General features: G+C 40.9%; 1 protein-coding gene across 1 annotated transcript in view; it reads right to left on the reverse strand.

Moving 5' to 3' along the window:
- FAM216B (family with sequence similarity 216 member B) overlaps window positions 1–3,911 on the reverse strand; it is a 30,842-nt gene extending 26,931 nt beyond the window's left edge. Inside the window, 2 exon segments of the mRNA XM_054719824.1 lie at window positions 51–63; window positions 3,871–3,911. Coding sequence (XP_054575799.1) covers window positions 51–63; window positions 3,871–3,911 — 54 coding nt within the window.
- Between the last annotated feature and the right edge of the window lie 20,724 nt (window positions 3,912–24,635).

Consider the following 24,635-nt stretch of genomic DNA (forward strand, 5'->3'; position numbering starts at 1 on the left):
TAAAAGTATCCATTTATAACATTTCAAAGAACAAAAGAACTTTTATTTACAGCTTCCTTATCTCTTTTGGTGCTGGGAGACTCCCCTTACAGCTTCACAGGGCGGAGAGATGTACAGGCCCTGCCCCGGCCTGTGACATCATAGTCCAACGTGGAACTAAGGCTGAAGTTACTATTAACTCTTTATAGACCCCGTTAACCGTTTGTTTAACTTACTGTTTTCAGTTATTAGGATCCTCAGAGAGGACATAACCTGGACTTTCCCTTCCTCTCTCATCCTGATTCTAATAGCATCTGTAACTGGATTAAAAATCTTTTCTTTCAGGAGGCCATCCAGGCTTTCAGCTCACAAGAAATCTTCTCCTGCGAGAGGAGAGAGGGACCCCCCAGAAGGGGCTGGAGGCTCTCCCTCTCAACAGGTGTTTGTTTTGTGTTTTGTCATGTTGGTATCAGGACTGTTTGTTTTGTCTTTTTGTCTTATATTTTCTGTCATAATTGGGCCCTATATGTATATATTATTTATTGAGTTTTGATTTGTCAAGGTTTTGTCAGTTTGTTATCAGTTTGTTAAAATCCTCTTAGAGGACATTGAGTGGTTCTTCCCTTCCAGTTTAACCTTTGACTGTGTGATTGAATTACGGAGCTTTTATCAAGGTTTTGCCTCTCCTGAAACAACGCTCCATGTGTAACCTGTCCCTGCCTGAGCCGGACTGCAGGATGATTTTTCCTTCAACACACTGGTCCCGCCCACTGGCCTATGGCAGAAGCCAGAAAAAGCGACGATAAGAAAGGGAGGCCCCCATCAGGGGACTTAGAGGCAGTGTTTCTGTTATCTGCTTAGATCCCAAGAATGTAAGAATACTTATTTACTGAAATGATATAAGGACAGATGTTTGTTTGATATTTTGTTGTCTGCCTGGTTATAATTATTTGTTCGTATATAGAAGAAAAAACAACACATTTAATTTGTTGAAGGCTGAGTGCTCTGACAGGTAGCAACCCCCCCGAGTGGCCACTGGGATTCTTTTTTCCCAGGGGTGTTTTCTCTCTGTCAGAGGGGGAATCGGCCTGCCTAACAACATTTCTGTCTATATTTATTAATGTGAAGATATAAAGTTATAACAATTGTAGTCCAAAGAGATTTAAAGCAGAGACCACATTCTAAAATTAACTATAAGAAGAAAGCTGGAGCTGGCAAAGTCACCAAGTCTGCCCAGCAAGCTCAAAACCTAAATGAATCTTATTTCTGACACCTGCCACCACCCAGTCTTAATCAGTGGTGGAGGAACAGTATCAGAACTGTTTGTCTCAATTGGTCATTAAGTTTGATGTGATTAATGTACATTGTAAAACCTTTCAAAGAAAAGGAAAATATTTTGTAGGCCACTTGGTCCTTGTGTGTGTGTAGCAACTCTTAAGTTATAATTTTAAAATCAGTAATTTTTAATAGAAACACACTCAAGCAGAGTGGCTTTTCAGAAAGGTCAGGGAGTCTGATTACAGTGTAGGGGTCACCGGTTCCCCCACGCCACTTTCGTTAGTAGGAGGCAAGCGCTTTTCCCAGTGGGAACAGAGAGTGGACTGCCAGATGAAAACGCCTCGGTGGGACCCGCGCTGCGCTCCCTGCCTCTGCCCACCCAGTGTCTATCCCCTCCAGGGGTTGTTTTAAGTGGCTAGAGGCAGCAACGAGGAGGGAAATTCCCTTGTGACCCCCTCCGCCCCAATAAGACCCAAGAACCCTGGGCGACTCCTTGGACACTTTTCACCGTGTTCTATAGGGGGCTTAAAGGCGGCAGCTAGAAATTCCCCTTTCCAGGCTTATCAGAATCTGAGATTATTATCTATAAAAAATATGACAGTTTGAAATTCAAATGGCTGAGCCTGCTCCCTTCTCCCTCTGCCTTTTCTAAATATTTTAAAATAATAAAAGATTTGAGGCATAGTTATGCATTTTTGAAAGACATAGAAGAAGGTTTAAAGACTAATTTGAAATTGTAAAATTTATAAAAGTTTATATATATAGTAAGAAAAAAAGAACAGAGAAATATTAGAAAGAAGAAAAAGCCAGCAGCAAATAGGAAGGAATTAGTATACCTATTATAAGAAGCAGAGGCACAGGAAGAGAAAATGTCCTGGCAGGTTAGCTAGAGAAGCAGAAAGGGGAGACTCAGACTCCAAGGGTCTTTAACTTAGAGGAAAAGGACTGACAGGACCGGGGTTCCTTTCTATTAAGCCTCCAGAGTAACCTTACAAGTGGGGGGGCAAACCTGTTAGTTTCCTGGTGGACACTGGAACAGCCTATTCAGTCTTGACAGAGCCGGTGGGACTCATAACCTCTAAGAAGACAGCAGTCCAGGAAGCCACCGGACAAATTGCCTGTTTTCCTTAGACATAAAAAAGGACTATGGACCTCAGAAAGAACACGGTAACTCATTCATTTCTGGTCATACCAGAATGCCTGTACCCCCTGTGTAAACGTGACCTCCTACAGAAACTATTTGGACTGCCATCATATCCTTTGAGCGGGACGGAGCGGGAATTCTTAGGGGCAGTTGGATACTACAACCTGTGGATACCGGGGCTCATAGAGATTGCTAAACCTCTAGACTCAAGTACTGGGGGAATGCAGCCACTGAACTAGACCGAAGTAGAACAATGGGCCTTTGAGGAGCTAAAGAAGGCTCTCATCTCAGCACCTGCCCTAGCCTTACCAGACGTCAGGAAGCCCTTCCACCTCTACGTGAGTGAGGTAAGGGGCATTGCCAAAGGGGTTCTCACTCAGACTCTAGGTCCCTGGAAGAGACCTGCTGCCTATCTGCCTAAGAGGCTAGACCCCGTGGCAGCAGGGTGGCCAGCGTGCCTCTGGGCAGTGGACACCACAGCATTGCTGGTGAAGGAGGCAGATAAGCAGACTCTGGGCCATTATTTGCCACTTGCCTGACAAAGATACAAAATGAAGTCACACCTGCTTATGATTAAGTCTCCTTTCCATGTAAGTTAGGATTTAGAATCTGACGAGTATATAATAATTAAAAAGTTAATAATTAAAAGAATAGACATATTGGACTACGGTTGTTGAGGCACAGAAAGGACACCCTGAGCATTTCCCCCTCTCTTCACAATTTTGCCCTGGGCAACACTACCTACCTCCTCAGGTTGTTTGATTAACTGAGATCATGACTATAAAACATTCTCCCTCTCCTCCCCTCCCTTCCCCTCCCCTCCCCTCTCCTCTCCTTCTCTTCTCCTCTCTCCTCATTGTGTGCTCATGCACATGTATGTGCACATGTGCACACATGAATACACACTTAAGAACTATTTTAATATGTCAGAAAACTCTGGCTCTGGGTTCACAGAGCTCAGGCTCAGATATTCCAAAAGAGAAATGTATGAGGAAAACATTAGTCAGCATCTCCTTGTATCTTGTTTCCATGATAAGAACTTATAAATTAAACTATAAATATTTTATTTACTACTGTTTTCCTTCAGCATGCACTCCAGAAACCATGCCAACTAAGATATACTCTTTTAATATTCTCTGTGATAGAAGCCTATTTTCTTTCCTGTACTCAAATCATCTCAATATCCCTTCTCCCACTTTCCAGACCTGTAGAGGAGAGCATAAATATTTTTCTAAACTGGAAAGATCTTTTCTTTTCTTAAATAGCATAAGAAAATGACTGATGATATTTCTCGTGGCAACAATTTATGTGTGCTTTTCTTGAACTATTGCTAAGAAAATCCATCTTACCTATTCAAATGGTCTGTACCTGATAAAGTTTGTTTAAAATGCTTGGGAATTCAGGAGGAAAAAAATACAAAATAACTTATATCTGAAACAAAAAGACATGTTTACTTAAAAGAAACTTACCCTGTATTGTAGTCTCCCCCTTTTTAAAAGCTTGAATTCATATTCCAAGTAATTTTTTGCAAGGTCTCTTGCTTCTTGCAGTGGTGGGGGTGAAAATTCAATCTGTTGATAAGCCAATATCCAAGCAACATCATGTGATGAAACAAAGAGCTGGGGGAATTTGGCCTCATGCCTTTTTCTGCTTCTGGACAACATTAAACTACACAGTTTAACCTTTTTTCTTCCAAATTTAGTGTCTAACCAAGTGTCAACTTCTAAATGTATCATATCTGTGCTATATGCAGACATAGGGGTAGAAAGTTAATGGAGACAGAGAGGCTGAATATTAAAGGTCAAGTAATCCTTTGGAATAATAGGCTATTGCAGGAATATTTCCCAGATTTGGAGTTAGTAGCCTTCACACCCATTGCTCAGAATAATGAAGAAACCTAAATATAGAGGTGCAGGCATTAATTGAACTGTGGTAAGCTGTGGAATTGTCGCATAGTTCAAGATAATGTTCCTTTCTTAATTTTTGGACAAGTATATTTTCCATATTTGAACTTAGATAGAGTCTATATATGACTAGAGGCCCAGTGCATGAAATTTGTGCACGGGGGTGTGTGTCCCTCAGCCCAGCCTGCACCCTCTCCAATCTGGGACCCCTTGAGGGGTGTCCGACTGCCCGTTTAGGCCTGATCTAGGTAGGATCATGCCTAAACAGGCAGTCGGACATCCCTCTCATAATCCAGGACTGCTGGTTCCCAACTGCTTGCCTGCCTGCCTTCCTGATTGCCCCTAACCGCTTCTGCCTGCCAGGCTGATCACCCTCTAACCACTCCCCTGCCAACCTGATTGATGCCTAACTGCTCCCCTGCAGGCCTGGTCACCCCCAACTGCTCTCCCCTGCAGGCCTGGGTCACCCCTAACTGCCCTCCCCTGCTGTCCTGATCGCCCACAATTGCCCTCCCTTGCAGACCTAGTCCCTCTCAACTGCCCTCCCCTGCTGTCCATCTTGTGGTGGCCATCTTGTGTCCACATGGGGGCAGTCATCTTTTACCACATAGGGGCAGCCATCTTGTGTGTTGGAGTGATGGTCAATTTGCATATTATTCTTTTAGTAGATAGGATTAAATAGGATAGAGGCCTGTGCATGGGTGGGGGCCGGCTGGTTTGCCCTGAAGGGTGTCCTGGATCAGGGTAGGGGTTCCCTTGGGGCATGGGGTGGCCTGGGTGAGGGGCCTGTGGTGGTTTGCAGGCCGGCCATGCCCCCTGGCGACCCAAGCGGAGGCCCTGGTATCTGGGATTTATTTATCTTCTATAATTGAAACTTTGTAGCCTTGAGCAGAGCCAAGCCTCCTGCTGGCTCCGTGGCTGCAGCCATTTTTGTTGGGATTTATTTACCTTCTATAATTGAAACTTTGTAGCCTTGAGTGGAGGCCTGGGCCTGCCAGGGCAGGTGGAAAGCTTGGCTTCCTCCATTACTGGGGAAACCCAAGCCTTCTGCTCTCTCCGTGGCTGCAGCCATCTTGGTTGAGTTAATTTTTATACTTGCTCCTGATTGGCTGGTGGGCGTGGCTTGTGGGTGTAGCAGAGGTATGGTCAATTTGCATATTACTCTTTTATTAGATAGGATGATAGTGAATCTATGGCACAAGATTCTTGCCACACTGATGTTTTCAGCAAAAGTCACACATTTTAACCTGATTCATGAGAGCAATCTTATTGCTTCCTCTGGGCTAGCATTATTACTACAGACTTTCTTTCTTGAGAATGCTCTTTCTTGATGCCAGCTGTATCTGCAAAGATAAAGTCCTTAGAGAAAATAGAAGAAAAAATTCTAAATAAATCACAAATTAAAAATTCTTGGAGGCTAAGAGGAAGAAAAACACAGGGAGATAAGAGTTATGAATTATAAAGCTTAAAGAAGAAAGGACTCAACAGACACACAAAGTTTGCAATTTTTAAATTATTTAAATGCGAATTTTCTGGGGAATAAACATGACACAAATAAGAGTCTATAAATGCCAGTAAATACAACAAAACCTCTCATTGGATCTGAGAGGTTGGTGATTCTCTCCTGAGAGATAAAGAAAAGTTGAATGTAGAATCGACATTGTCAATTGAGTATTCCTTGAATGCCTTCCCAGCAAATGATGAAATGCCTTCTGGGGTATAACATGTATGCTGACTGTTACTCACACATGCTAATTCATAACACCATGCATCAATCTCTGCCCAATCAGAAAAACAGAAACAAGATCTAGGTGTTCATTAGAGAGGGGATTTGATGTAAGGAATCTGCTACAAAAATTATTGGAATGGGCTAGAGGAGCAAAACAAGAAAGGTTAGCTGATGCAAAGATTGGCAATTACACTCAAATATGATCTCACCTAGAGCTGGAAAACAAAAGGGAAAGTCATTTTCCCAGAGTCTATAAACACTGTGTCCCCGAGCCTGCTTCTGTTGGGACACTACTGCCTAAGCAACAATTAGTTGCTAGTCACCATCCACCCTTGCTTCTACGTTCCTTCCAAAACTGCTAATGTTACGGTTGTGATACCACTGTCACTGCCCCTGCTGCTGCTATTGTTGATGTGCTTGATGGCAATGCCACTGCCACAGATGCAAGCAGCAGAAACCATGAAAATGGCTTTTTCTTGTATCCAGGTCTCCATTCCCTACCTCCCATTGGATGCCATCTGGTGAAGGATTTTGCAAAATGTATCTTGCAGCCTTCCCACTACCATGGTAAAGAGAAACTTAAATATAAACCAGAGAGATAATAAGCACTATCCAACACATGGGGATACCATTAACTAAAATCTGAGAGGTACATCTGAGACCTATGAAGTCAGGCAGAAGACTGAAGGAGTTAAACATGCAGTTAATATTTGCTTATACCACTGAAGTTTGGAATTTTATAAGACAACTAGTAGCCCATTTGCACGAAGATTCGTGCAATAGACCTTCATTCACCTGGCTGCCTGCACCAGTTTTCTGCCGGCACCAGGGACCCAGGCCTTGGCTGTGGCCACCGCCTTCTGCCTTCTTTCAGGGTCCGGGCTTGGCCCTGGCCGGTGGCCTTGGGCTCAGCTGCACCCAGCGTCCCTGCTACCCGATCAAGGCTGGGAAAGCCTAGGGCGGCTTTCCCTGGCCTTGGGCTCCGCCGCAGCACCCCAGCGTCCCAGCGTCCCAGCGTCCCAGCGACCACAGGAGCCAGCCGACCCCCCAGGTCGGCTCGCTCCTGCGATCGGAGCAGGCACCGCGCTGGCGCCCAAGGCCTTGGGCTCCGCCGCAGCACCCCAGCTTCCCTGCAACGGTTTCCTGGTGGGCGTGGTTGGTGGGCGTGGCTTGGTTGGTGGGCGTGGCTTGGGTGTAGCGAAGGTGCGGTCAATTTGCATATTTGTCTATTATAAGGTAAGATACAAAATAAAAGATAATTAACTAACTCTATAGATGTTGTCAAAGAATGAAATATGAATTTTTGGATAATATCTTGATTTAATAATGATAAAACAATGTATATCATCAGTTTTAGAAAAAAATAAATTGTTCTCATAAAAAGTTGCTATCTAGACTTTTCAAAAGAATTAAAAAAATAGAATAGAAAGACCCATCACCTAATTACTATAGAGAATAAAATGTTAACTATTAGTGGAAAAGGTACATACTATTTTATAGTTGAAACATTAGTAAAACAATGGGATCCAATGCTTAAAACATGGGTAGTAAAATGTTTAAAACTTAAACATGGGTAGTAAAATGTTTAAAAAAAAAAAAAGCTTAAAACATGGGTAGTAAAATGTTTTCATAAATGAGCAGAGTAAATGTAATCTTATGGGCATTAGCAAGTGAGGAAGAGACAACCATGATTGGAATTCAAAATGAGGTTAAACCCTAATTCAAAGAATATTTAGAACATGAGGCATAGTATTACAGTACATCATGGAGATGAATTCTTCACTTGAAAACCATGAGTCCAGTGAAAAAGATGAAGCAATTGAGAGTACAGATTGGTTGTTTCAAAATAGTACAGTATAAGGAATATAGTAAAAAATATTGTAATAATTATGCATGGTGCCAGGTAGATACTGGAAATACCAGGAGGAACACTTTGTAAAGTTTATGATTGTTTAACTAATAAAAATAATATAAACTGTAATAAAAATTAAAAACAAAAATCATGAACCCAAGAAAAAATTAACTGCTCATATTCTTCTCCAGGATCTCCTTAGCTTCAGAACTTTCCATGGGGATAATTCTGCCAAGCACATCCCTTGACTACCCCAAGATCTCAGAGGGCCTCTGTGAACAATAATTAAGTGAAGAAATTGTCCATTCCCACTCGGTGCTGCTGTTTATCACATGGACTCCGGAGTATCTCCACTCAGAGTCTTGCACAGTCTTTATTGGACTCTACTTTATCATAGGGCTACATAGTCCATTGGGCTCAATCTTGTTTGATGGAAGGTTAGATTAGGGGTTGATTAGTCTTTGATTATCCTGATTTTTCCCTCCAATCTCCTCACAGAAAACACCTATTTCTTTAAGATCCTAAAACAGAAGTTCTCACATATACCAATACCTTAGGGATTACTAGTCTCAAAAACAAGAAAAGGTAGACCCCCAATTTGATCTCTAAAAGCCACTTTCAGTGAATGGAAACTATTTTGGATACTTAGAAGCAGTGATTGTCAGCAAATAAAAAGCTGGATATGGTCATATATAGAGGTGGGCAAAAGTAGGCTTACAATTGTTTATTGGAAAATAAAACAATCTATATATATAAAAGCCTAAACAACCAAACAAGCGAATGAGTGAACGACTGGTCGACTGGTTGCTATGACACGCACTGACCACCAGGGGGCAGATGCTCAATGCCAACATCCCACAGCCCCCCCCCACCCCACCAGCCGCCCCCCCCCCCCCGCAATTGGCCCCGATCGCTGGCCAGGCTGAGGGACCACCCATGCACGAATTCGTGCACCAGGCCTCTAGTAATAAATAAAATCTATGCTAATAATAGAAGAATATGCAAATTGTCCAGGACTCCATCACAGTAATGACTGAACAGCAGGCTGCGTGGGGTGACCAGGCTGGCAGGGAGGTTAGTGAGGGACAATCAAACGACTGAACAGCAGGTTGCATGGGGCTACCAGGCTGGCAGGGGGTCAGTTGGTGGCAACCAGGCCAGTGGGAGGGGGCAGTTGGGGGCAACCAGGCCAGCAGGGGGGGCAGTTGGGGCCAACCAGGCTGGCAGGTAGAGATGGTTAGAGGTGATCAGGCCGGCCGGCAGGTGAGCAGCTAGGAGCCAGCGGTCCTGGATTGTGAGAGGGATGTCCAATTGCTGGTTTAGGCCCAATCCTAGGGATTGGGCCTAAACTGGCAGTCAGACATCCCCAGAGGGGTCCCAGATTGGAGAGAGTGCAGGCTGGGCTGAGGGGACCCCCCCCCCCCCCCCCGTGCACCAGGCCTCTAGTACAAGAATAAACTCTTTCATGTACTCACAACTCTAAACCTACTTTTGCCCACCCCTGTATTATATGCTAAGGACTTTGGCAAAAGAGATCTAAAAACAGTTCAGGATTTTGAAAAATCTAAAGTGGAGTATAACTAAGGAGAAAATGTCCAGAGGTTTAATTTTTGACTGTATAACCCCAAATAAACTCTATGGAAGAAAGAGGTAAGATAGCAAAAGGAACTAAAGTAGGTACACTGAGAGTTCTCATACAATTCTAGACTTGAGGCCAGGGTATTTTTAAAAATTGTAAGAATTTAGAAAAATGTATTTTTCATTAGGAATTAACAACAGTTTTCTAAAAACATATCCTATGCATAGCTATTAAGTAGTAGAGCCAGGACTCAAACCCATGGTTCCTGAAGTCTGTGATTTCTCCTTTAGGTCTCTGGAACTAAAAGGGAACTCAAGCAACAGACACATTGCTATATAAATAATTATCCCTCTTATGTAGCTATTATCCACATAGTAGCTACAAATAGACAAAATTCATACATCTTGAATCCTTCTGTCCTTGGGGTATGTTTTGTTCCCATCTGAAATACTGATTGGTGAAAGGGGAGGCTTCAGTTTCACAAAGACTTACGGTTATAATTCTGAAGCAGGATATTAGTCATTAATTAAAGAGGATATTAGCAAGATAACAAGTCACTGACCTTCTAATAAGGTTCCAGGGAAGGCTCCTTGCAAATGGGCATCTAGCAGGCCAGTCCCATCAGTCCTCAAAGCTGCCCAGACATTTCGAATTCACAGAGGATATGGGTCTGAAGCTTAGGTCCTTGCCAATGAAAATACTTTCAATATGTATTCTGATTTTTTAAAAAGGGGATTCAATAAAAATACCATCTTCCACTAGATAATGGACTAGCAATATAACTTTAACAACGTTATGAAGCACATATTATGACTATCTCTGTTCTGCGTATGAGGAAGTGGAGACAAAAGGAGGTTAAACAACCTATACATGTTCCAACTACTGAGAAGTGGTAGAACTGGAACCTGAACCAGGAATTGTGCTTTTAGTGACACTAGTTTATCCCTGAAGTGAGGAATCAGTGGAAAGAGCTTTTCTCACCTCCTCTTCCCTTTTGCACAGGAATATCACTTTTATATATTTTCTGGCCCAGATGTGGTAAGGAGATAGGGAGGGTCATAAGAACCCATGAAGGATGGAAAAATAGAAAAGGTTCAAGAAGTAACCTCTGCTACATATGGAATATTTCAAGGAAGATTTTCTGAAGGGAATGAAGCTCCGTGCCCATCAGTGGTTATGGGGTCTATGGTTCCGGGAAAGGATATCCTAAATGCTTGGGTATCTGATGAATTAGCAAGTTATGCTGACTGAATGAACCAGCAAACGAACAAACAATATAATGTGTAACATCTGGTCACTAACCAGAAATAATTCTTGGAATTGTCAAATATGTTAGCTTATATTATAAAAACCAAAATCTTAGAGTTAAGTCATTCTAGGTTTCAATGTTGGTATATATCACGTAGGACACATTCAGTTGCATAGTACGGAGATGCCAAACAAATCGTGGTTTAAACAAATAGCATTTATTCTTGTCACTTTCACTAAGTGAAGCAAGATGGTGGTGGCATTGGGTCAGTGACTCTGGGTTGATGTCTCTTGGCCTTCTTCTCATGGTCATAAGCTGGCTACTTCAATCAAAGTCAAGATGTGGCACTAAGCTGAGAGTTTATCTTCATGCACCTTTCCCTTAGCAGACAGGAAAACTTTCTCCCAGAAGTTACTCAGCGGCTTTTAACTAATATTTCATAAGCAAAGTATATCAGTTAGTTGTTGCTATTACTACTGAGCAAACAGCCACAAATAATCTCAGGGACATACAGTAATACACATTTATTTCTCTCTCATATATTTTCAGGTCAGCTGGGATGATGGCCCTATTATAGGCTGCAAGTTGACAGGTCAGCCAGGAAAGCTTCTCCTGTATCTCTCATTGTTCAGAGACCTGAGCTACCCAAGGGCATATGTCTCTGTGGCCAAGGTCAGAAGCTCCCAGAGAGGGAAGCCTTGGCATGGAATTGGCACACTCTTACTTCTGCTACCTTCCAAGTCCAAAATCAATGGGGCAGGAAAGGATATTCTCTTCAGGGAGGTCATGAGGAAGGAGTAAATATTAGATGAAAGGTAATATAATCTACCACAAAAGGATTGGATCTAGGCCAACTTCTAGACCAAGGACAAGGCTGACCTTCTGGGAAGCTAAAGGATATTTATCCAATCTTAAATGTGGAGAGCTGCTATCCAGAAAGAAAGAGATAAATGGCTTTAGATAGGTCAGGAACAGTGACAACAGGGTCTGCTGCAAGGTGGGGATTTTATCCAGAAGGAATTTTTATATAGTTCTATTTACCTCTTAAGCCATCAAAACATTAAGATGTAGTGTATTTAAACAGATAATTATCCTTTTATGCTTCACACCTCATGGGACAGGGAATAAGATGAGAAAGAGAATTACTATTTATTATGTCTCTAATATGTGCTAAAACTGTGCTAGGAAGCTAAAGTAGACTATTTTATTTAATTTTAATAATGCTTTGAGATAAATATTATTGTAACAGTTTTATGAAGGAAAAAAATTGAGTCTTTGAGAAGTAACTTGACAATTTATATATATTATACAAGGTAGAAGCAAAATTTAATATAAGTTTGTCTGAAACTAAGGCATTTTAAAAGACTGAATACACTAACATTTTATTTTATTTTTATTGAATTTATTGAGTTGATATTGGTTAATAAAATTATATAGGTTTCAAGTGTACAGTTCTATAATACATCCTTTGTGTATTGCATTGTGTGTTCACTACACCAAAGTCAAGTCTCTTTCTGTCACTATTTACTTCCCCTGCCCTTTGCCTTCTTCCACCTCCCCCAACACCCTTTTCCTTTGGGAATCACCATCCTGTTGTCCATGACTGAGTTTTTATTTCACTGCTTAATCTGTTCACCTTTTTTATCCAGTCCCCATAACTCTACCCCTCTGGCAGCTGTCAATCTTTTCTTTCTATCTATGAGTCTATTTTTATTCTGTTTGTGTATTCTGTTCATTAGATGCCACTTATAAGTGAAATTATATGATATTTGTCATTCTCTGACTGGCTTATTTCACTTAGCATAATATTGTCCAGGTCCATCCATGCTGCTGCAAAAGGTGTGATTTTCCTCTTTTTTTATAGCTGAGAAGTATTTCATTGTGTATATGTACCATATCTACTCATCTAGTGATGCACACTTGGGCTGCTTCTAAATTTGGGGTATTGTAAATAACATTGTAATAAGCATAGAGGTGCATATATTCTTTCAAATTAGTGTTTCAGGTTTCTTCTGATACATTCCCACAAGTGGAATTGCTGGGTCAAAAGGCAGTTCCATTTTTAATTTTATGAGGAAACTCCATATTGTTTTCCAAAGTGGCTGCACCAATCTGCATTCCCACCAACAGTACATGAGGGTTCCCTTTTCTCCACATCCTCATCAACATTTGTTGTTTGTTGATTTATTGATGATAGCCATTGTGACAGGTGTGAAATAATATCTCATTATAATTTTTATTTGCATTTGTCAGCTGATTAGTGACATGAATCATCCTTTCATGTCTATTGGCCATCATTCTGTCTTTTATGGAGAAATGTCTATTCAGGTCTTTGCCCATTTTTTAATTGAATTATTTTTGTGTGTGTTGAGTTGTTTGAGTTCTTTATAAATACAGGATATTAACCCCTTATCAGATGTATCATTGGCAAATATGTTCTCCCATTCAGTGTGTTGTCTTTTAATTTTATTGATGGTTCCCTTTGCTGTGCAAAAACATTTTAGTTTGATGCCTGCAGGCAGCCAGAGGGAAGCCTGGGTCCCGGGTGCCAGAGGGCAGCCAGTGCCAGCAGCCAGGGGAGGAAGGCCTACTCTTGCACAAATTTTGTGCATTGGGCCTCTAGTCTATATATATAAAAGCCCAGCAACTGGAATGACAGAATGACCGGAACGACCAGAATGACCGGTGGCTATGATCCCTATTGGCCCCCTGATCCAGGCCCCAATCACCCCCCTGGCTGGCTCTGCCCCTGATCGGCCCCTAACACCCTGATCAGGGGTGGGGCCAGCCGGCCAACTGCCCACGGCCCGTTCCCCCACTGGTCCGACCCAATGTGCCCCTTTCAGGGAAGGCTGGCCGGACCCCACCCCTGCACAAATTTGTGCACCAAGTCTCTAGTTGGTGTATAAAGATGAAACTGATTTCTGGATATTTATTTTGTATCCCGCTATTTTACTGAATTCATTTATCAGTTCTAATAGTCTTTTGTGGAATCTTTGGGGTTCTCTATATATAGTATCATGTCACTTACAAGCTAGAGGCCTGGTGCATAAATTTCATGCATGGGGGGGGCTGTCCCTCAACCTGGCCTGCACCCTCTCCAATCTGGGACCCCTCAGGGGATGTCCCTGTGGGATCTGACCTAAACTGGCAGTCAGACATCCCTCTCACAATCTGGGACTGCTAGCTCCTAACTGCTCACCTGCCTGCCTGCCTGATTGCCCCTAACCACTTCCCTGCTGGCCTGATTGATGTCTAACTTCTCTCTTGCCAGCCTGATCGCCCCAACTGCCCTCCACTGCTGGCCTGATTTCCCACAACTGCCCTCCCCTGGCAGCCTGATCACTTACAACTGCCCTCCCCTGTCATGACCCACCTCCTGCACTGGGACTCACCTCCTCTGTGTGAGATGGCGGAGATGCCGAGACTGGCCTCTCCACACCACGCAGAGCCACACAACCCCCAGGCCTCACCATGCAGAGCGACCACCGGGCTCTGTCTCTGCTGTGCATGTGGCCATCTTGTGGCAGCCATCTTGGCTTTTATTATATAAGATAATGAGAGTTTTACTTCCTCCTTTCCAATTTGGATACATTTTATTATTTCTTCTTTTTTATAAAATATATTTGATTGATTTTTTACAGAGAGGAAGGGAGAGGGATAGAGAGTTAGAAATATCAATGAGAGAGAAACATCAATCAGCTGCCTCATGAACACCCCCTACTGGGGATGTGCCCACAACCAAGGTACATGCCCTTGACCAGAATTGAACCTGGGACCCTTCAGTCTGCAGGCTGATGCTCTATCCACTGAGCCAAACAAGTTAGGGCTATTATTTCTTCTTGTCTCATTGCTGTGACTAGGACTTCCAGTACTAGCTATATAAATAAAAAATGTAAATGTTCATTTGTTCAAAATCTTAAATCTCCGAAAGTTCTTCACCGATTGCTTTGAAATTTTGACACAACGTTGCATTCAAATACTCGTGTGTTTTTATATACCTTATACCTACTATTATATAGATGTCACACCTGTAACAGGTAAAAACATGCTTTTTTTTAAAAACAGCGCCATCTGTTGGACGTAAAAGCAACACATGCTATATTAAATATTTTATGATTCCATTTCAATGTTTCCGATTTACGATCCATTTATGATTTCCAAATTTCCAATTTTATGATTCCATTTCAATGTTGATAATGATTGAAGATTTGTGCTTAGAAATCACGAACAAAGTTCTCAATCAATTGGGAATGCCATCACCGAATCGATCTGCTGCTGCTTCGTTCGATGTAGAATTGCGTCGTGAACAAAATTACAACACAGGTGATCTTTTGTCCTATGTGCAATCAAATATTCCTAAGCTAATGCTTGAGCAAAAAGGCATTTACGGATCAAATAATGCAAACTGTCAATAACGGGGTTGGAGAAATCTTCTTCTTAGATGCGCCAGGAGGAACTGGTAAAATGTTCCTAATTAGGTTGATTCTGGCAGCAATTCGATCCCAAAATGACATAGCCTTAGCTCTTGCGTCGTCCGGAATAGCTGCGACTTGCTACCAGGTGGAAGAACTGCTCATTCCGCTTTGAAATTGCCATTGAACGTGCAATTAATTGAAACTCCCACTTGCAACATTTCCAAAGCATCCGGCATGGCAAAAGTATTGCAGAAATGCAAACTTATTGTTTGGGATGAATGCACAATGGCTCATAAAAAATCGCTCGAGGCTCTTGATCGATCATTGCAAGATTTGTGTGGAAACATCAGACCATTTGGGAATGCATTAATATTGCTTGCAGGAGATTTCAGGCAAACATTACCTGTAATTCCTTGATTGACACCAGCAGACGAAATAAATGCTTGCCTGAAATACTCTACTTTGTGATGACACGTAAAGACATTAAAATTAACTACAAATATGCGTGTCCAGCTGCAAAACGATCCATCAGCTGAGATATTCTCACATCAATTCCTGGAAATTGGGAACAGAAAGGTGCCAGTTGATCTGACCTCAGGACGAATTTCATTTCATAACTTCTGCAATTTAGTGACATCAAAAGAAGAATTGGTTGAAAAAGTATTTCCCAATATTCAAACCAATTATAAGAATCACGATTGGCTGAGTGAACGAGCTATTCTTGCGGCCAAGAACAAATACGTCTATGAACTTAACAATATTATTCAGTCTAACATTCAAAGCGAGGCAGTCACATACAAGTCCATCGACACTATTGTGGAAGCAGATGAAGCGGTTACTTATCCAACCGAATTTTTGAATTCACTCGATCTGCCAGGTATGCCACTGCATGTACTGCAATTGAAAATCAGCGTGCCAATTATCATGTTGCGAAATATCAACCAGCCAAAGCTTTGCAACGGCACGCAGCTTGCAGTAAAAAAATTAATGAGCAACGTCGTAGAAGCAACAATCTTGACAGGACCTTTCAAAGGTGAAGATGTCCTCATTCCTCGCATTCCTATGATCCCAAAGGATATGCCATTTCAATTTAAGAGATTGCAATTCCCAATTCGATTGGCGTTTGCAATCACCATCAACAAAGCTCAGGGCCAATCTTTAGAATTGTGCAGTTTAGATCTAGACACGAATTGCTTCTCACATGGACAATTATATGTTGCGTGTTCTGGAGTCGGCAAACCAGACAATCTCTATATCTGCACAGACAATGGAACAACAAAAAATACTGTATACCCACAAGCATTGTGAAATTAAACGTATTAAAAACGTGCGCTTTCTCTTTTCTTTCTTTTCCATTTAACCAGACTGAGCCACAGCAACGTGTGGCCGGGTACAGCTAGTGTTGAATAAAAGTGGTAAAAGTGGATATCCCTGTTTTGTTCCTGATTTTAAGGGAAACAATTTTAGTTTTTGCCCATGAATATGATATTGGCTGTGGGTTTTCATATATGGCTTTTATTATTTGAAGGTATGATCCCTTTATTTCCACTTTGCTGAGAGTTTTTATCATAAATGGGTGCTGGATTTTATCAAATGCTTTTTCTGTACCTGTTGATATTATTATCCTTCATTATGTTTATGTTGCCTATCACATTTATAGATTTATGCACATTCTACCATCCTTGCATCCCTGGAATAAATCCCACTTGATCATGGTATAGGATATTTTAAATGTTTATTGGATCCAGTTTGCTAATATTTTGTTGAGAATTTTAGCATCTATGTTCATTAGAGATATAATTTCTTTTCTTTGTAGTGTATTTATCTGGTTTTGGAATAAGGATAATGCTGGCCTCACAAAATTAAGCTTGGGAGTCTTTCCCGCCTCTAGAATTTTTTGGAATAGTTTGAGAAGGATAGGTCTTAATTTCTTTGAATTTTTACTGAAATTCACCTGTGAAGGCATCCAATTCAGGACTTTTGTTTGTTGGAAGGTTTTTTGTTGTTTTTTTTAAAATTCTTTTTATTATTGCTTCACATTCTCTAGTTGTAATCTGCCTATTTAGATTCTCTGATTCTTCCTGATTCAGTTTTAGAACACAGTATGTTTCTAGGAATTTATCCATTTCTTCCAGATTATCTAATCTCGTCCATATAGTTGTCCCCAACATTTTCTTACAATCCTTTGTATTTCATTGGTGTCTCTTGTTACTTCTCTTTCATTTTTTATTTTATTTACTTGGAGCTTCTCCCTTTTTTTCTTGCTGAGTCTGATTAAATGTAGGTTGATCTTATTTATCTATTCAAAGAACCAACTCTTGGTTTCATTGATCTTTTGTATTATTGTTTTAGTCTCTATTTTACTTATTTATGCTCTGATGTCTATTTTTTTCCTTCTATTCACTTTGGGCTTTGTTTGTTGTTCTTTTTCTAGTTCCTTTAACTATAAAGTTTGATGGTTTATTTTAAAATTTTCTTGTTTCTTGAGGAAGACCTGTAATGCTATGAATTTCCCTCTTAAAAATCCTTTTGCTGTGTCCCATAGATTTGGAGTTATTATGTTCTCATGTTCATTTGTTTCAAGGTATGTTTTTATTTCTTCCTTAATCTCATTTTTAATCTGTTTGTTGTTTAGTAACATGTTATTTAGCCTCCATGTCTTTGCGTGTTTTTCAGTTTTTTTCTTGTGATTGATTTCTAGTTTCATACCATTATGGTCAGAGAAGATGCTTGATATGATTTCAATCTTCTTAAGTTTATTGAACCTTGCTTTGTGTTCTAATATATGGTCTATCCCAGAAAATGTTTCATGTGTACTTGAAAATAATGTATATTCTGCTGCTTTGGCATGAAATGCTCTCAAGATATCAACTAAAAACTTGTGTGTCAAGTTCTATAACTTAAAGCTGGTGTTTTCTTGCTGATTTTCTATTTGGAATATCTATCTATTTATATCAATGGAATATTAAAATTCCCTAATATGACTGTATTACAGTTGATCTTTCCTTTTATGTCCATCAATATTTGCTATATATATTTAGGTGCTCCTATGTTGGGTGCATAATTATTTACAAGGGTTATATCCTCTTTTTGGAGTGACCTGTTTATCATTATGTAGTGTCCTTCTTTGTCTCTTATTACATACTAGAGGCCCAGTGCATGAAAATTCATGCACTGGAGGGGGGTCCCTTAACTCGGCCTGCCCCTTCTCACAGTCCAGGAGCCCTCAGTGGCAGGAGGTGACCTGGTGATCAGGGGAAGGCAATGCCCCATCACACCTCTGCTGCTGCCACTGCCGGCCCTGGTTACCTGAGCCTCGGGCAGCCCTGGGCGGCTGGGCAGCCACCATCAGAGGCTTGCCTTCACCTTGAGCTGGCTCTGGGCAGCTTGGGGGCTGAGGAGACTAGGGGACTCTGGAGACAGGCGCACAGAGTGGCTGGGCCCTCCTGGGGGTGGGTCCGGCCTGGCCATGCGCCTGCCACCCTGGGGGGCTGAGGGGACTGGGTGCCACCATCTTGTGGCTATGGGTGCCGCCATCTTTGAGGGGGTGACAGTCAATTAGCATATTCCCTCCTTATTGGCTGTGGGTGCTGCCATATTTGAGGGCGGGGTAGTCAATTTGCACATTTCCTCCTTATTGGCTGTGGGCGCCACCATCTTTGAGGGTGCTCTGTGGCTGGGGTGGAATGCTTGCCTCGTTGCCGTGGCAATGAAGCAAGCATTCCGCCAGGCTGCTCATGCTGCCTGCTGTCAGCATCTGTCCCCCCGGGACTGGGGGACTCCAGCAGGGCGCCGCCATCTTTGTGACTATGGGTGCCGCCATCTTTGTGACAGAGTGATGGTTAATTTGCATATTACCCTTTTATTAGATAGGACTAGAGCAGTGGTTGGCAAACTGTGGCTCACGAGCCACATGCGGCTCATGAGCCGCAGTTTGCCACTCTGTTGACTAATGCGTTTGCCGACCACTGCGTAAGGCATTACCCTTACCCAGAAGTTTTGACTTCAGGTTAAAGACATTAGTACATTATTAAAATGTTTTTTAAGTGTTTTTCCCTAAGGCAGTGGTCAGCAAACTCATTAGTCAACAGAGTGATAAACTGCGGCTCGTGAGCCGCATGTGGCTCGCGAGCCGCAGTTTGCTAACCACTGGACTAGAGGCCCAGTGCATGAAATTTGTGCACTCGAGGGAGGCCCTCAGCCCGGTTTGTGCCCTCTCATAGTCCAGGAGCCCTCAGGGGATGTCTGATGGCTTAGGCCTGCCGTCATGGGGAGCAGGCCTAAGCCATCAGATGGGCATCTTTAGTGCTGCTGCAGAGGTGGGAGAGGCTCCTGCCACTGCCGCTGCACTCGCCAGCTGTGAGCCTGGCTCAGGGCTTCTGGCTGAGTGGCGCTCCCCCTGTGGGAGTGCACTGACCACCTGGGGGCAGCTCCTGTGTTGAATGTCTGTCCCCTGGTGGTCAGTGCACATCATAGCAACTGGTCATTCCATCGTTTGGTTGATTTGCATATTAGCCTTTTATTATATAGGATTCCTCTTTCTATATTCCTATATTCTTTATTCTTATATTCCTCTGTGTTATTTTTTCTTCTATTTCTTCTTCTTCTTAAAGAAGACTCTTTAACACTTTCTGTAATAGTAGTTTGGTGATAATGAACTCCTTTAGCTTTTTAACTTTTTGTTGTCTGGGAAGCTCTTTATTTCTCCTTCTATTTTAAATGATAGCCTTGCTAGGTAAAGTAGTCATGGTCCTTGCTTTTCAATCACTTATTTTGCAGGCAAGTAAAGGTTTTATTCACTTTCAAAGACTTACAATTATTAGTTAGCTTGCTTCAGTACCTCTCACTCCAAGATTTTTTGTAGATATATATGTATACATATTTGTCAAACTGAAAGCATTTTTCCCACTTTTTAAAATTTTTTAAAAGAATATATTTTAATATTTTATTGATTTTTTACAAAGAAGAAGGGAGAGGGACAGAGAGTTAGAAACATTGATGAGAGAGAAACATTGATCAGCTGCCTCCTGCACACCCCCTACTGGGGATGTGCCCACAACCAAGGTACATGCCCTTGACCAGTAATCGAACCTGGGACCTTTCAGTCCACAGGCCAACACTCTATCCACTGAGCCAAACCGGTCAGAGCTCTCCCACTTTTTTATTAAATGTGTTAGGATGACATTGGTTAATATGAATATACAGGTTTCAGGTATGGGTTTTTATGTTACAAGATCTATATATTGTTCTATGTGCCACCACCCAAAGTTAGATCTTCTCCCATCACCATATATTAGGACCTCCTTTACACCCCCACCCGCTTCCCTCTGGCAACCACCACACTGCTATTTGTGTTCATGAGTTTCAGTTTTATATCTCACATATGAATGAAATCAGATGGTTCTTAGCTCTTTTTGACTGACTTATTTCACTTAGCATAATATTCTCAAGATCCATCCATGTTATTGCAAATGGTAGTATTTCATCCTTTCTTATGGCTGAGTAGTATTCCATTGTGTATATATACAACAGTCCTCTATCCAGGATGCTTTGAAAAAGACACAACAAAATGGAAAAATATCCTGTGTTCATGGATTGGAAGAATCAACATAATTAAAAGGGATATATTACCCAAAGCAATATATAGATTTAATGCAATTCCCATGAAAATCACAATGTCATTTTTTTTAAAGAAATAGAACAAGAAATTATCAGATCTGTATGGAACCACAAAAGATCCTGAATAGCCAAAGCAATCCTGAGAAAAAAGAACAAAGCTGGTGGTATCACACCACCTGACTTCAAATTATACTAAAAGCTGCAATAATCAAAACCGCATGGTATTTGTAGAGAAATAGACACACAGACCAATGGAATAGATTAGAGAGCCCAGCTATAAAATCACATGTGTATGTGACAGATAATTTTTAACAAAGAAGCCAGAAACACACAATGAGTAAAGATAGTCTCTTCAATAAATGGTGCTGGGAAAATTGGAAAGCTACATGCAAAAGAATGAAACTGGATTTCAGTTTGCCCCCATGTATGAAATTAATTCAAAATGGATCAAAGACCTACATATAAGACCCAAAACAATAAGTTACATAAAAGAAAATATAGGTACCAAACATATGGGCCTTGGTTGTAGAGAACATTTTATGAACTTGACTCCAAAGGCAAGGGAAGTAAAGGCAAAAATATATGAATGAGATATATTATCACTTTTAATATTTCATGCGAATCCCTTCTGGCCTGAAATGTTTGTGTTAAAAAGTCAGATGACAATCTATGGGAGGAGCTCCCTTATAGGTAACTAATTGTCTTTCTTTTGTAGCTTTTATGATTTTTTAAAAATTTGTCTTTAAACTTCGCCATTTTAATTATGATGTGTCTTGGTATGGGTCTCTTTGGGTTCATCTTGTTTGGGACTCTGGGCTTCCTGAACTTGTGTGTCTTTTTTCTTCACTAGGTAAAGGAAGTTTTCTGTCATTATTTTTATTTATTTTTTTTCTTTATTGATTAAGGTATTACATATATGTCCTTATCCCCTCATTTCCCACCCCCCCCCCACTCATGCCCTCACCCCCTGATGTCTGTGTCCATTGGTTAGTCTTATGTGCATGCAAGTCCTTTGGTTGATCTCTCCCCCTTACCCCCACTCTAGTTTTCTGTCATTATATCTTCAAATAGGTTCTTGATCTTTTGTTGTCTCTCTCCTCTTCTGGTAGCCCCATGATGTTGTTTTTCATGTTGTGCCAGAAAAATCATAAACTTGTCATTTTTTTAAACAATTTTTTTCTGCTCTGATTGGGTATTTTCCACTATCTTGTCTTCCAAATTGCTAATTCAATCATCTGCTTCATTCAACCTACTGCTTATTCCTTCTTATGTATTCTTCATTACTGATATTGAATTCTTTATTTCTGACTGGTCATTTTTAATGGTTTCTATGTCTTTTTTATGCTTGCTATCTCTATTGAAGATCTCACTAAGTTCCTTGAGCATCCATACAACTATTTTTTTTAAATTCTATATATGGTAAATTGCCTGTCTCTATTTCATTTAGCTCTTTTGCTGGAGATTTCTTCTGTTCTTTCATTGGTGGCATGTTTCTTTGTTTCCTCATTCTGGCTGCCTCTTTGTGTTTGTTTCCATGTATCAAGTAGATCTTCCATGTCCCTCAGTCTTGGTAGGGTGGCCTTATGTAGTAGGCGTCCTTCGGTACCCAGTGGTGCAGTCTCCTTGATCACCTGAGTTGGGTGCTCCAGAAATGTCTCTTGTGAGGGTTATGTGAGCCCTCCTGTTGGATTTGAGTCTTGGCTGCTATTGCCCTATTCATGTGTGGGATAGACTCTCATGCTAGCTGACTGTGAGGATCGACCCTGACCTCAGTATATGAGCTACAGGTGCTGAGCACACTAAATGGAATCTGAGTCAGCAGAGTCCCAGCCTAAGTCAGGGACCATCTACTTGTGAGGCTAATTGGATCCTTCTCTGATATTGTCTGAAGCTGGCCACTTGGTGTAATGGCTCTGAGGCCTCTTGGGTGGACTCTGGTGCAGGTCAGTGTCAGATGCTGCTTGAAACTAAGGCTTTTATTTTGTATATTGTACTTTGTTTTCTTTAGTACATTTTGTTCAATTTGTTTAAGAGCTATTTCTAAAACAGCTAAAATATCCCTTCTCATAGAAGAAACTTAATTATCCTCAGACAGGATAATTTTTTATATGTGTGAAATTAACAATTCTGTCTCCCTAAGTCATTTCCTCTTCAGATTAAAAATAGTTCCTTCAAAATTTTTATATTATATGTGTAAGCTCTGTAATAATTCCATTTTTCAAAAGGCTGCCAGGTAGTCAGATGTAGAAGAACTCTTAGCTAAAACAACCAAGACAAACAACCTGCTGATTAGTCTTATAATCAATCTATGTAATATTTAATTAAAGCGTGTAATTATAATAGCAAGTACAATAACATAAAGAGGTTTGGGAGTATACCCACAGTGGAAACATACAGTACAACTGAGAATACCATTAGTTAATCAAGAGATTTCAAAAAAATGAAATTAGATTATAGTCCTTTGACAAATGTTTCCCAGAATCACTAGGAATGGCCTAAGGAAAATCCCTTGCAGCCCAAAGTAGATGTAGTACAGATGCTCCTCAATTAATGGTGGAGTTACTTCTAGAGAACCTGGTAGTTAATGGAAAATATTGTTAAGAAGAAAATGCATTTAGTACATCTAACCTATTGAAATCATAGCTTAGCCTTGCCTACTTTCAACATGCTCAGAATACTTACATTAGCCTACAGTTGAGCAAAATTTGCTAACACAATGAATGCACAGTCGAATATGGGTTGTTCACCCTCATGGTTGCATAGATGCCTGGGAACTGTGGCTCACTGCCACTGCTCAGCAGCACAGCCATAACGTCTGGCTAGCTCTGGAAAAAATAGAAATCCAAAGTACAGTTTCTACTGAACTTGTATTGCTTTCACACCATCATAATGTTCAAAAAGCACTACTTGAACTATTATAAATCAGGGACCACCTATAGATTGAAATCCATTTTGCACTTGAATTCCCCAACAGGCTGTTGCTTATTTTTCTTCTTTTCCACTTTTGCTGGGTCTTCTTCTGCTACTGTGTCCTTTATTTGGGTCCTTCAAATATTTATCAATTATGCAATATAAACCCAAAGAAGAGTAGCTTAATGAATCACGGCTTTATTTTTTTCACAGGTTACAAGAAAGGGCTTTTCATCCTTGCTTACTTTTCTTGTGTTACTGCATTTGGATCTAGTAATCCCATCCCAAACAGCTCACCTGGTGAAGCTAATCTGCAAATCTTTTATGATGTTGCCTCTTATAGTTGCCCCTCCATGTTCTTTCCAGCACTCTGCTCTTTAACTATTGTCACAATCATCAAAACTCTGGCTTTCTGCTCCATTTGATGTTGGAGATTAGGCCTTGTGAGCGTCATCTTTAGCCCTTCCAAATGCACAGGTAATGTTGCCGTCTCTGGTTTGGTAGTTTGTGTACACTTGGGAGCCAGGCTCCATAGTTAGTTTGAGATCAAGTTAAAGACTATAAAGCGCAGAGGTGAAAATGTCAGATTCTTGAATCAGAAAAACTTGAATTTGCAGAATAATTCCATGATATTCTATCTGCACAATACTAGGGTTTTGTTTTGTTTTTTGAGCATTAAATAAGATAACGAAGCTTGAGATATAGCTAGTGCTTGATCCATCTATTAACTTGCATAGTGCTTAAGTGTCAAACTCAAGTGTAAGAATTTTACATGTATTATCTTGTCTAATTCTTATATCAACCCCATGAGCTAAATATTAGTCCTATTTTGGTAGATAATCTGAGACATAAAGAGGTTTAATGGCTCAGTCAGTCATATAGCTATTAAGTGGTAACCTCTGGATTTAAACACAGATTAGCTAGTCCAGAGTTTGTCCTGCTTACCATATGATGCTGCCTCTATATTGGTAGCT

The sequence above is a fragment of the Eptesicus fuscus genome, chromosome 8 (assembly GCF_027574615.1).
Source record: "Eptesicus fuscus isolate TK198812 chromosome 8, DD_ASM_mEF_20220401, whole genome shotgun sequence".
Classification (NCBI taxonomy): Eukaryota; Metazoa; Chordata; class Mammalia; order Chiroptera; family Vespertilionidae; genus Eptesicus; species Eptesicus fuscus.